At 41.3% G+C, this 13,478-nt stretch overlaps 1 protein-coding gene across 1 annotated transcript in view; it reads right to left on the bottom strand.

The window, feature by feature from the left end:
* The window catches only part of MRE11 (MRE11 homolog, double strand break repair nuclease), a 40,594-nt gene that overhangs the window by 9,865 nt on the left and 17,251 nt on the right, over window positions 1-13,478 (bottom strand). The window contains exons 9-14 of the mRNA XM_019483633.2: window positions 12,966-13,046; window positions 12,380-12,506; window positions 8,313-8,416; window positions 6,960-7,133; window positions 4,362-4,424; window positions 1,177-1,408 (exon numbers count right to left, since the gene is read on the bottom strand). Of these exons, the coding sequence (XP_019339178.1) occupies window positions 1,177-1,408; window positions 4,362-4,424; window positions 6,960-7,133; window positions 8,313-8,416; window positions 12,380-12,506; window positions 12,966-13,046 (781 nt within the window). The remainder of the gene's footprint in view (window positions 1-1,176; window positions 1,409-4,361; window positions 4,425-6,959; window positions 7,134-8,312; window positions 8,417-12,379; window positions 12,507-12,965; window positions 13,047-13,478) is intronic.

Below are 13,478 nucleotides of genomic sequence, written 5' to 3'. Positions count from 1 at the left end.
CACAGGTCTACCACACCCACAATAATTACAAGTTCTAAAGAGGTGGCCTTGCCCATGCTGGAACAGGTGTCCGATGTACCTGGAGGCTGGCAGGTGTGGCCAGCTTCAGCACAGCAAGGGCCAGCTGGGTGTCTGTGGGGAAGACCGGGCACATGCCCATTTCCTGCTGCTCTAGATGGGGCTGGAGCAGGTCCCAGAAGGTGGCCCAGGTCATGCAGAAACCACGGCTCATCATCCCAGGTGTGCTGGATGATGCGCATCCAAAAAAGTGCCAGGCCCAGAGGCGGCAGGGCTAGAGACCCAGGAGGGCGTCAGCAGCCCCTGCGGTGGCATCGTGGACCCCCTTATGGTGCCCCTGCTGGCAACAGTGGCAGCAGTAACCAGGCAAGTGATCACTGTGAGCCAGGTGAGGCAAGACAGCTGTGGATCGGGTGGCAGTTAGCACAGCGGGCTAGCAAGGCCAGCAGGAGTGCTAGCTGTCACTGCCATGGGCAGGGGATGAAGCAGCCATAGGGCAGGGAGGCATAGTGGCCAAGGAGAGAGCCGCTGTACACTGTCCCTGTGCTTGGCATACTGCTCTTGGGCAAGGAAAGGGCTGGCCAGAGAGCAGAGAGTGGGGATGGCTTCTGAAGATGGTTACTGGGTGCTGGCAGCTGCAGCTGGAGCCTAGAGCTCCCCCCATGGTGATGCCAGGGGCCTAGTGCAGGGCTGCAAGAAACTGGGTGCAAATCTGCTCCCTAATCATTGCATGTGTAGACCCCAATCCAAGAGGGTTTACACCAGATTAGTTTACACCACTTTAAACTTAGGCCAGAGTAAATGCATGTGTAGACATGCACAGTGTCTTTCAATCTGTGGTTCCCTAACAACTTCATTTTTTAAAATACCCATCCTCCTTTCAAATGACAGAATCTGATCCTGTTATCATATCTGCTAACACAGGCTCCCCAAGGCATCCATACTGAGCCTGGTGAAAACAGTGGAGGCTTGCATCAAGCAGATCCATTTGTACAACTGGGGCCTTATTGCAGCTTTTAACAACAGGGAAGGAATGATACTCTTTAAAGTGCATAATCAGACACAGCCAAGCTACACATTATTTTAGGGCAACACTGAAAAGACTTGCAACAGAAACCTCTAATTCTTACAAGACAAAGAACATAAGACACTACTGACCTCTTCCTCTTCGAGACACTCCTCTTGTGGCTGCATTCTGTCCTCTTGTACCTCTTGCTCGAGTCCTTCCTCGCCCTCTTCCTCTGCTGGTTGTTGCAGAGATGGAGAAGCCATCATCCGAATCATCACTATCTTTTTGTTCCATTGTTCTCGTGTCCATAAGTTCATCATCACTAGAGAAAGTGGTGTGAACAGTTTCCTGAGATCGGTGGGCTCTAGCCCTGGTCATTGCCTGAAGTGAATGATAAACATAGAATACTTAATTTTAGTAAGGAAGTACACCAGAGTTGAATAGTAATGACCTGGTCATACCATCCCAGTTTTGGGACCAATAACAGCAACTAAAGGGCATCAAGTTGTGGTGTAAATCAGTTTAGAAAACAGAAATCTTCTTCCTAGCCATGTCACAGTCACACTTAGTATACAAAGCCAGGATTGCTTATGAAACACTTTTCTTCTTTCAAAAAGTCTGCAAAACTATTTTTTATAATAGTCTGTTTCACAGTTTATTATTAGGTGACCACACCACACAATAGTTTGAAATGTTTTCTCTCTGTCATAATATGGTTATTATTCTACTTTCAAGTGTGTGCAGCAAATAGTTAAGTCTCAAAGCCAAATAAGTTGAGTTATTAAGCTGTCCTTTAATCTAATAAATGTAGTAATAAAAAAATAAAACAGGAATGAGAGAATGTTTGGGGGAAAGGAAGTGTAGAGAAAGAAAAAAAATATGAAATGTAATCTGGAATAAAGATGAGTGGGTCAAATTTTAAAATATGTCTTTTCAATTTTAACAAAAATCAGGGTCCAGTCCTCCTTAAACTGGAATAAATAGTAAGTCCTCAGAAACCACTATGCTTACTGTGTTACGGAAGTGAAAAAACTGACCCGTAAGTAGATTTGACTCTCCTAGTATTTGTAAAAAAAGCACTCTTTTGCTAAGAGAAGTACAGGATTTCCAGTAATCTGTCTATATAGCTGTCCTCTGCCCAAGTCAACTTCATTCCCCTTTTTAATTTAGGCAGGGCCTTAAATCACAGATGCAACTACATGAAAGAGTAATAGAAATAACTAAGTATTATGGACTTAGGAGCTAGCATGCCATATATACTAAAAATGAGAATTATGGGGTAGCAGTGACTCCTGACTTGATTATATTTCTAGTTTTCATCTTAATGGTAAATTGAAATACTACTTAACAGGTAGAGTTCTAGACTCCAAGTTTCCAATCACATCAAATATTATGGTGATGAAACAACTTAAATGATTTAAATTAGGGGTGCACCGATAAAGATATTCTTGGCCGATACCGATCCAATAGCTGATTTACAGGAATGCAGTCAGGCAGCTTGGAGAGCAGCCTCCTGCCAGTAAGTCTGTAGGGGGGTAGGGGGTGGGGGTAGGAAGGGGCACTGGGATGGAGAGGCAGATTGAGGCCCCCATGGTGAGGAAGGGAGTGCGGCAGGGGCTGGGGAAGCGCTGCTCAGCCAGGGTGGTGAACAGGAACAAGGCCAGGAGCAGGACAGGACAGAGCTGCAGGTGGCTTGCCCAGGGGACATGGCAGGAGAAGGGGGGGGTGGGGTCAGCTCCCCACTGCTGTGCACACCCCCAGGGGAGGCATGGAAGGGCATGTGCCCCCTTGGATTTGTGTGTGGGGTGGAGGCAGACTGCGGCACTAGGTGGGGCTTGGGGAGGTTGTAGCCACCCCAATATTCCCCACAGTCCCCCATAGCCACCCCTCCCAGCACCACCACCTCCACCCACCTGCCCCACACAGCTCCCCCCACCCCCGGAAGAGGCTGCTACAGCCCCTGGCCCCTGAGCTAACAGCAGGCAGCTCACCTCTGTCCCACACACAAAATCGGGGGAAGCAGCACATGCCCCCACCCCATGCCTCCCCCGGGGTGCCTGTAATGATGGGGAGCTGCTCCCTCCCAACTCTGCAACCCCTGGACAAGCCACCAGTGCCTCCGTCTCACTCCCAGGGTCACATTCACCACCTTCCCTGAGCAGTGCCTGCCCCATTCCCTCCCTCATCGTGGGGCCCTCCATCTGCCCCCCACACACCGCTTCCCTCCCCTATGCTGCCCCCCCCACAACAGACTTACCAGCAGGACGCTGCTCTCCAAGCTGCCCAGCTGCATTCCTGGCTACGTGCATGCACGTGGCATTTATCCATGACATTATCAGCTACACAGGCCAAAATAGCCAACAGCTGATAATGTTAATTTTCCTTTTAATCAGAGCTGATCTGATATGTGACCGATATAATAGGTACACCTCTAGTTTAAACAGGTTTTATTTTTTCCTTTAAAAATAAATGGATATTGGAATCTGAAGTTTGCCTGAAGTACAGCTCATAATAGACATATATATTCACCGCTTCTGGGATTGGTCAGGTTTTTCTCAGAAATTCATAATTGCTTATCTAAATTTTATGAAGCTAAGGTTGCTTCTTTTCTGCAACTGTCTCCAAAATGATCTCTCTCTTTCTGATCAGCTGGTGGCTTCAATTAAGCTGGTTTGAGGAACCAAGGAGCAAAAAAGAAAATACATCCTGAATAAACAACTAATGGATATTTCACTTTAGATTTTTTAATAAACCAAGGAAACGGAACAAATACAAGCAAATTATACTCTGTGAACAAAATATTTATAGCCAATTGTCTTTAAATGTTTGTAATTATTAATGTTTCAGTTACTATGGAATATATTGTCAATAATTTTCTCATGAAAATCAGAAGTATTTCAACCCAAATGGATAGTTGATCTGAATTTTAGAGTCTGAGATTTTACTTTGTTTAAATTATTAAGGTAATTATTTGGGATGAAAGACGGGGAGAGAAAGAAATTACCTGTAATTTAATAAAAATTCAAGATCAAGCTCACAATGTTTTTGTGCTTGTTCAGTTTCTGAAATCAAAGCAATCTGCAGGTTAAGAGACATCATACACAAGAATGTTTTCAGGCTATTTACTATTCTGTATTCTATGAGAGACTATGGAATCTCCTTTTCATAGAAATTGCTAAGGCTTAATGCAGGTCCCTCATCCTCCTTGAACAAATAGATATTTCTGACGCAGAATATTAGGGAACATACTTATGTTCCAATAAAAAAAATAATAGTCCTATATTCCTATGCAAAGTACTCACTATACCCTAGGTTTGCAATTCAGGGTAATTACCTCCCGGACTTCTTCATCCTCTTCTTCAGTATTCTTTTTTCTGGTGTCTCTAAATTTTCGCACCTGTGTCGCAGAAAACAAAATAAGTTAAAAAAAAAAAACAAACAGTTTTTCCTGTACATCATCTAAAACAGGGATCAACACCCAAAGGTCCATGAAGCCATGTGGATTTGATAGCATTTGGTAGCAGAAGGCACTGACCACATCGCAATGAGACTAGACAGCAGGGCTTTGGCAGAAGGAAGGAGTTCTGCCTGACACAGCCTACACAGCCAGGTAGCAGGAAGCAGTTCTAGTGCCAGCCCACCTCAGACCCAGGCTGGCTTATTCTGGCCTGCCACTGGAAATGTTTCCGACCCCCAATGTAAAATGGAGCAAATAAAAGAGCCTTTGCTTTAAAAGGTAAGACAAACTACACTTTCAGGAAGTAATCCACACAATCTTTTGGTTTATACAGGCAGTCCTTGGACTTACAACGCAATTGGTTCCTGAAAACCTCATCTTAAGTCAAAATGTTGCAACTCGGAACTAATTTTCCCATAGGAAACATTATAAAAGGGGGATTGGCTCCTGAACCAAGGTCCAATATGTTATTTTCACCAAAAATAACCCAGAATGTTGTACTCGATCAATTATAGATGAGTAATATAGCTACATTAATGTATTTATATTGTAAATAGCAAATCATATCGATTTGGAAGGACTTCTTTGAGGTGACTTTGATGGACTTTTTGAAGGGTTCTTGGTTGGACTTTTGGAAGGGTTTTTGGCTGGAGTTCTCTCAGGAATCTTAGCTGTAGGTTTTTTTGGAGCCTTGTCTGCTTTCTTAAAAAGTGTCCAGGGAAGTTTGGACAGGTGCTCTCGAGGGAGATGGGCAATGTAGTGAACTTGTTCACTGGCGCAGTGTTGGATCAAGCATTGTAAAGTCGAAACTGACGTCAGAAAGTTGAAACGGTGTCAATTTATAAACGTTGTAAGTGCAAAACGTTGTAACTCGAAATGTTGCAAGTCAAGGACTGCCTGTACTGGATGCATTTTGAACAGAATTGAAAAACATTATTTTGCCAGGAAGGCTACTCTGATCATAAAGAGCAACATTATTTTTTTTACAAATATGAAACATTTTTTTTTTTTTGTACCTATCTTGGTAATAAAGTTGAACCTGAAAACCCAAGATGTTTTAGAAGTTTTCTTCTATAATCAAAGTGAAGAAAGTTTAATAATGTAGATTATTTTGCTCTAGTCCACCCCGTTAAAATAAATCTGTGAAACAATCCACAGCTGCATGAGGGACAGAAGCAACACTACTACTGATGAATGTAACAGAGAGATAAATGGATCAATGTCAGAATGGCACAATGTTTCAAGGATTCCATAGGGGTCTGGTTTTGGGTTCCATACTAGTTAATTTTGTTTTATTAGTGATTTGGATGCAGGAGAAGAGAGCTTGCTGATCTGGTTTGCAGGAAAAACAACACTGGCTTGCAAACACTTTGGATGACAGGATTAGAATTCTAAAGGAACTTATTAGTAAATTGAAGAATTGGACACCAGACAACAGAATTAAATTCAAAGACAGATGATAAGAGGTGTTATACCTAAGGAAGAAAAGCCAAACACAAATACAGGACAGGAGATAACTGGCTACACAGTAGCATGGCTGAGAATACAAGGATTTGGTGGATCACAGGCTTAACTGGAATTTTTACATAACCGACAATCTGCTTACCCTGGGGATGCTGGATTTTACTGTACTTACTAATTTTTTGATGGCTAATTTTTTCTCACTCATGTTATCTGAAATAACCCGGCAGCATTTTACAGATAATGCGGAGCTGGGGGGGATGGTGGCTGCACTCAGAGCAGCCAGTGCAGGGTGGTGGGTGGCAGCAGTAGCATGCAAGCTTGCCCCCCTCCCCACGTCCAGCCAGCTGGCTGGAAATTCCGGTTAATAGAGTCTCCGGTTACTTGAATACTGGATAACAAAGATTTTACTGTATAATCTTGGGCTGTGTTAACAGTACAGAAGATGCAGATGGTAATAATACCACTCTCTACTCAGCACTAGTTAGGCCTCAGATGAAGTACTGTGTGGAGTTCTGGATTCTGCAGTGCAAGAATGTGGAAAAGTAGAGAATCCAAAGGTGAGCCACAGAGATAAGGGGTTGAAATGCAAGCTGTACAAGGAAAAGTTGAGAGGACTAAGTATGTTTCTTTTGGTGAGTATAAGATTGCGGGTGGGAAGAGAACATGATAGAGGTTTCCTAATATTTGAAAGGCTGCAAATCAAGAAAAATGTGAGACTAACTGCTGAGGGCAGGACACAAAGCAATGGGATTAAATCGCAGCAAAACAGATTTAGGTTAAATCTGCAGAAAATAATTTCTTACTATTAGAACAGTAGGACAGTGAAACAAGCTGCGCAGGAAAGTTGTGGAATCCCCTTCACTGACAGCTTTCAGGGTAAGTATCTGCCTGGAATAGTACTGGAATAGCACAACCTACATATGTGCACAGTGGATTGGACTAGATGAACAACTCCACTCTAGTCTATGCCTTGGTTGTTCCTAAGAATGGAAGTAGTTATTCATTACTAACCTCCTCATCTATTTTTTCTTCCTCTGCATCAGTACGACGTTCCTTAAGAAATCTCTGTGTTTTCTCTAACTGAAATTTCACCAATTCTTCTATAGCATCTTTCTCTTCTTTGTCCACAAACTCTTGTACTGCTTCTCCCATTCCTCTTTCAGTCAAAAGTGAAAGTTGCACTTTCTTTCAGGAAGTAAAAAGAAAAAAAAAAATGCATGGGTGAAATGTACAGCATCTTTCCCTCAAACGCACTTGAAAGAGCAAAAACTATGGGGTCAAATTATTCCTCAGAAAAGCAATATGCCAAAATAAATATTTTAAATGCAAGGAATGAAGGTTAACATCTCATGTATTTGTTCTTGGTCAGAGAATTACAGATACCCAAAATGACAATGCTAATCCCAGTGTATGTCTTTAGGAACCAAGAAGCAGCAAAATTGTTTACATTTAATTTTTGTACTTGTGACAGTCTTCATCAAATTTCAAGAAAGCCATGTTAGTCTAAAGTCAGGAAGTAGTAAATAAGTCACAGCATTGGATAAAGTAGGCTGTTGTCTATATGTTTATGGCTCTCTGAATGAGTTAAGTTTCTAGGGTACTGACACTAAAAACTAACACTCCTACACTGCAATCACTATCCTATGGGCAAACCTCACATGCATATTTACTACAATAGGAGTACTTTCAACATCCAAAATGAGACCTATGAAAATCATTCATTAACAATAACAAAAGTGTCAGCATTTCAGATCTCACAAGTTTCTTATTCAATGTGCTTGGTATTCTAGATTTGAAGAGAGTTGCTTTACTATTACTAGGAAAATTATTTTTCTTTCAGTTCTAATCAAGTTATACAATAGCTTCAGGGTACCCAGTTAATTTAGTTTAATGTATGTGTATTACAAACACATGAAATAGATACTTCTGTACAGACTCATTTTAGGTGCCTCAGGCTTAGAAAAAAGTGGATGACTACCTTCAGTGAACTCTAACATTTTCTCCTCACAGGCACATAGCCTTTTAGGCACACTCAGTTTATTGTATAGATTCTTTCTAGAGTAGATTCTTTCTTTTTTCTTGCAAAAGAGGAAAACCAAATGGTCATTTTAAAAAAAAAGCTTTTTGGTGAAATTATGTTATTTCCATCATTAAATACATGTTAAACCCTATTGCAGTGATGATTTAATTTCTTAGCATAATACAATATTTACGTACTCCCGTATTAAAAAGCAACCAGATGCATTTATGGGTTATGGGCAAAGGATGTGCATGAATCACTAAAAGAACAAAGTTTTCAGCATATCAAAAACTTAAGATTTCACAAATGAAACCCACAATTTAAAAACAAAGAAATTGAGATACCTTCTCTGCTGTCTGGAAGTACTGCTTTACAAGATCCTCCACTCTCAAGGTTGTCCCTTCAGAGGCAGGTCTGCTAAGAAGCTTCCCAAAATTAATCTCATTTTCTAGAAAAGAGAAACATTAAAACAAGCATCCATCTTGTCACCTTCACCCAATATCAAATTAGCTGATAATGACATCACTTTTATCAAAAGCTGACTGTCTGATGAAGTGAGCTCTGTGATTAAGTGAGTATATAAAGGTGCATCTCTAAACAGCTTTCTGCAACACTTCATGCCAGACACATTAGGAAAAGGTCTTACAATAGCTACTCCCTAAACATTCAGATATATTACTAAGCTGTATATTCATGTTATAAAATAGTGCAACATTCCCCCTCAGCAAGCAATCCCAGGCTATTTTTCAAACACTTCTCCTACTCCATGTTATCCATTTTATTGCACTCCAGTAGCAGCCAGCTGTCCTTCAGTCAAGCCTCAACACTAGACAAAGCTCTTGAAGGAGAAGGCCTCCCAACAACCCTCAGCACCAGATGACATGCTGCTCTTCCACGGAGAATACTAGTAAACTCTACCAGCAGCAGACTCAGTACCTGTAGCATCGTCCAAACAGATATTGGTTACAAATGTAAAGTCTCTGACCTCATACTGTATTTAAGTAGAGACTGAATTAACCATATTAGTCACTGAAGTGCTGAAAGAAAGAAGTGTTATGCAAAGAAGTCCAAGACACACAAATGTGGGACATCATGCTGTCATTTTTTATATGTTTTGTCCTTGACAGTCAAAGACGACCGCATCCAGCGGGGGGCAGGGAAGAAGAGAGAAAAGAAATGGGAAAGAAGCAGGGAGGGAGAAAAGAGAAAAAATGGAAAAAGGAGAAAAGAGAGGAAAGAGAAAGGAGAAAGGTGAAGGCTAGGTCATGCGAGTACGTAAGCAATTTATAAGCCCAATCTTTGCCTTGAACAATCTGCTGCAGCAGGGGCATGAAAGCCACGTGGACTTGGTATGAGAGGTTTTCATTTTCCTGGCCATGCATTTCCTCACTGCTTCCACCATGTGTTGCTGTTTGAAGGCCAGCGCTCCATTCTGGATTGATGTCCTCCAGGATGGACGGTCATGAGAGATTTGCTCCCATGACTCTGGGTTGATGCCAAAACTCTTTAGGGACACCTTTAGGGTGTCCTTATACCACTTCTTTCGTGTGCTGCGAGAATGTACTCCATTTAACAGTTCACTATAGAAGATTTTCTTCGGCAGGCGAGTATTGGGCAATCTTGAAAGATGGCCAGCCCATCTTAGCTGCACCATTTTCAGTAGCATGTGAATACCACTACTTTTATATAGTCCTACTTTGAAAGTGAACATATCAAGCAAGCAAGTGAACCCAAAATGATCAGAGCTATAGTAGTGATTTTGTAATTTGAAAGTACCAATAAGTTAAATGTTTATAAATGCACGATGTAATCAGTTAAAATTAACTGAGAAAACAGCAAGCTGATTTTAAATTAGGTAACAGGCTCTGTAAGTGTGGCTACTAAATCATGAAATCACGAAATCATACATTTTCACAAGTTCATGCAAATAACATTACAAGCAATCCTGTAAAACAGATTGAAAGTATTGGTAAAATACTTATGTACTATATTAGTGGCCTTTTAAATCAGTACAGCTTGCTCTTATGCAAACTGAATCTTCATTAGTGATTGTTACAGATTCATTATTAAGCAAAATTTGTTAACAGCTATTAACTAAATAAATACTACAAATTCTAGGCACAATGAAAACGCTATTATGTCATTTAACTACTGTTTAACATGTAAGATGGCTTTAAACAAAAGACATCTGGCATAGGATATTCTAGTACTAGATCAAAGCAATTCCATAGCTAGACTTCTGTTCCTACAAAATCTAAAAACAAGGTATGCCACCTGCGTAAGCCTGGTATTTTAGGAAGCTTTTAAAATGATCAGTTCTAAAGAGATGCCAAAGGAAATTTCACAATTCTTTCACTCCAGATTTGAGACAAACATGTCCTAAAAATTAGTGTAGACCAGGGATGGCAAATTTGCTTAAATACTAAAGAGTGTAAGTGAGAAAGGAAAAAAACCCTGGTCATGCCCAGTTCACTCTCCCTTTCAGCTTCTACCCTTTGCCACTGTGGGTCCATCTACACATGTAGGTAAAGGTACAATGGGATCTAATGCATGATCCACACAATCATGCCTCCTGCCATGTCACATGTGCATGGCAAGAGGCACAACTGTGGGATTGCGCATTAGATCCCATTGCACCTTACTGCTCATGCAAGGGACAATCCCTGCATCACAATACCAGGCTGCCCCTGCAATGGCTTCTGCAGCTGTGAGTCCCACAGCTGACAAGGCTCAGCTGAGCTTGCAGCTGAGGCAGCGTTACCTGCACTGCCCCTACTGCAGGGCTCACTGGCTGCAGAGCTTGCAGCAGGAAGAATGCTACCGCCACTGCAAGCGTCGTGAAGTGCAAAGCTCACAAGAGGGAGAATATGCCGACACCACTGAGAGCCCCACCGAGAGTCAATACTGCAAACCCCATAGCTGACAATACTGCCCCCACTGAGAGCCCGAGAGCCAACAAAGCTCACAGGGAGGGCAGCATCCTTCCTGCAGCTGAAAACACTGCCACCACTGTGAGCCTTGTCAGTTGTGGGGCTGGCAATGAGTGTGCATCCTTGTGGTTAGGAGCCCCTCAGTTGGTGCAGAGCACTCTACAGGGGAGCATTTGGCCAGACATTCAATTAATGGCATGATCAGAACAAGCTAAAAAGTTATTACACATTTTTTGTGAAATCATTTTGTAGCTTACTGCTTGTTTTATCATACCGTTAATTGGTTGAACAAGTAGCTGGGTCACAATTTAAGGTATGGTTACCTAGTTAAAAGGGGGCCTGTGTGATACAGGATACTGGGCAAGATGGATTTACGATCTGACCCAGGAAATGGCAGTTCTTATGTTCTTAAATCCCCAGAGTCAGGGAGGACCCCTTGTAAGGCCAGATCTTTTGACACCCATGATACAGGGACTTCTTCACAAGGTCATCTAATCCAGCCCCTGCTCAATCATCCCTGACTAAACAATCCCAGCCAACTGTTTGTCTAACCTACTTCTGAAAATGTCCAAGGATGGAGATTCCACAGCTTCTCCATGTAGCTTGTTCCATTGCTTGACTACCATTAGTCAGGAAGTTCCTCCTACTCTCCAACCTAAATTTTCCCTGCTGCAGCTTGAGGCTGTTGCTCCTAGTCCTGGCCCTTACAGCCACAGGAAAAAGCTTATCTCCATCCCCTCCGGAATTGTCCTCCAGGTACCTGAAGACTGTTATCAAATTCCCCTTCTCCTCAGTCTTCTCTTCACTAGTAATGAAAGAAAGAGGGAAGGGGATTTGGGGGAGGGGAGCACAAAAATAGCAGCAACTGTGCTGCCAGCTGGGCTGTTGCACCACCAGCAGCACAACCACTGATGTCTTATGCACCACTTCTACCAAGAGCACTTGAGCATCCAGTTATGCCTCTGTTTCACAAATCTTTTTAAGCAAATGCATGCACCTGAAAAAGGAAAGAGCCCTCGTATTTCTCATGAAGCATGGATTCAAAGGAGGTTAGGTAACAGACATTTATTCCCTAAGTCCACTAGAGCTCAGTAGTTGGGAAATGAGGTGGAAACTTTTGCAAAATGGTAAAAAGGTTAACATGCATTAATCATCATTCTGGAAGAATTGAACCTTTCACACAGTTTTTGCATTCTCTACAGATGCTGACAAACCATTACCTTTTAAAGTTTTGATATTCAACTGCTATGCAAAGCAACGCAGTAGACATGCAGTGCAGAAGAGTCCTTTTAATACCAAGACTTTTAAAGAAACAAAAAGCCACCCATAAACCCAAAACTTTCTGCAATATTCTAAAGGTTAGTTGGGAGACCTTGCATATTTGTTAACTGCTTGCCAACGTCTTGAAAATACTGTTATGAAGATAAAAAAATATAAAGTAACAAGGAAAATTAGCTCACAACATTTTGTTTTCTATTTACCATTTTTCTCTTTTTGCTCACGACGTCTGAAAAAATGAACGATGTCTTTTGGGTTAGCTACCCTATCCATGAATTTCTGGCTGAAACGATGAACATTAAATGGTTCAAAACCTCCTGTGTAGTCGACCTTAAAAAAGGGGGAAGGGGAAATGGGAAAAGAAAAAAAAAAACACCAAACAAACCACATTAAGGTATGAAATCTGAAGACAGCAGTGTGAAAACTAAGGAATTAATGTATGCCAAGATACATATATTTCCTTTAAAAAAAAAAAAAAATTATAAAACATGAATAAGCCAGTCTCTGTTGCTAATGCTGTGCGTATGCAATACACCTCATTGTAGAGCAGCATCTTTCAGTAATCCATAAAGCTCTGGAATCCATAAACCAAATAAAGCAGTAGCAGTGATATGTTCTGAAAGAAATTCCATCCAATCTTTCTCCACTACAAGAAGTCCAGTCTGAGTGCAGGATTTAATTTTTAAATTATATATGAGCAAATAACACACACCATTTTTTTTTTTAAACAAAGTTTCAAAATACACAACAAAGTAACTGAAATTTTTGAATAAAACAACTGAGCCTTACTCGTAATCTTATGAGGGGCTTTTCTGGCTGACGTGGACTTCCCAGACGCTCCATTTCTGACTTGTCCAGCATTGCATCAACCTAAAAAGCACAAATTGAAAGGTCTTACCTATAAAATTAGTCTTTAATTCCAATTATTTGCTCTTGTTGTAGCTACCCAGAGCTTTTAAGGTACTGTTAAAAACTAAACTAGTTAGAAAAAATATGGCCATTTAAAAAGAGAGAGCCAAACTCTGCCTTCTGACGTGGATAAGACAGGGCAAAATCTGGCCAAAAACACATGTAAACTGAAAAGCTTCTCTCTCACGTAAGATTAATCACACCAGCACTAAAATGAGCTATGGTATGTGTATCTTTTAACATCATATACAGTTCAGTATGCTTATCAGATAATTATAATACTTCACGACTTACTACTCTAAGCATAGCCAATGAAGCCCTATATAGAGGCAGAGAGCAGTAGTAGAGAACTTTATTCTGTTATCTGGTGTGCAAGCAGCAGTCAGAAGGAGA

This window comes from Alligator mississippiensis, chromosome 1 (genome assembly GCF_030867095.1).
Source record: "Alligator mississippiensis isolate rAllMis1 chromosome 1, rAllMis1, whole genome shotgun sequence".
Taxonomy (NCBI): domain Eukaryota; kingdom Metazoa; phylum Chordata; order Crocodylia; family Alligatoridae; genus Alligator; species Alligator mississippiensis.
This window is presented reverse-complemented; position numbering and strand designations above follow the sequence as displayed.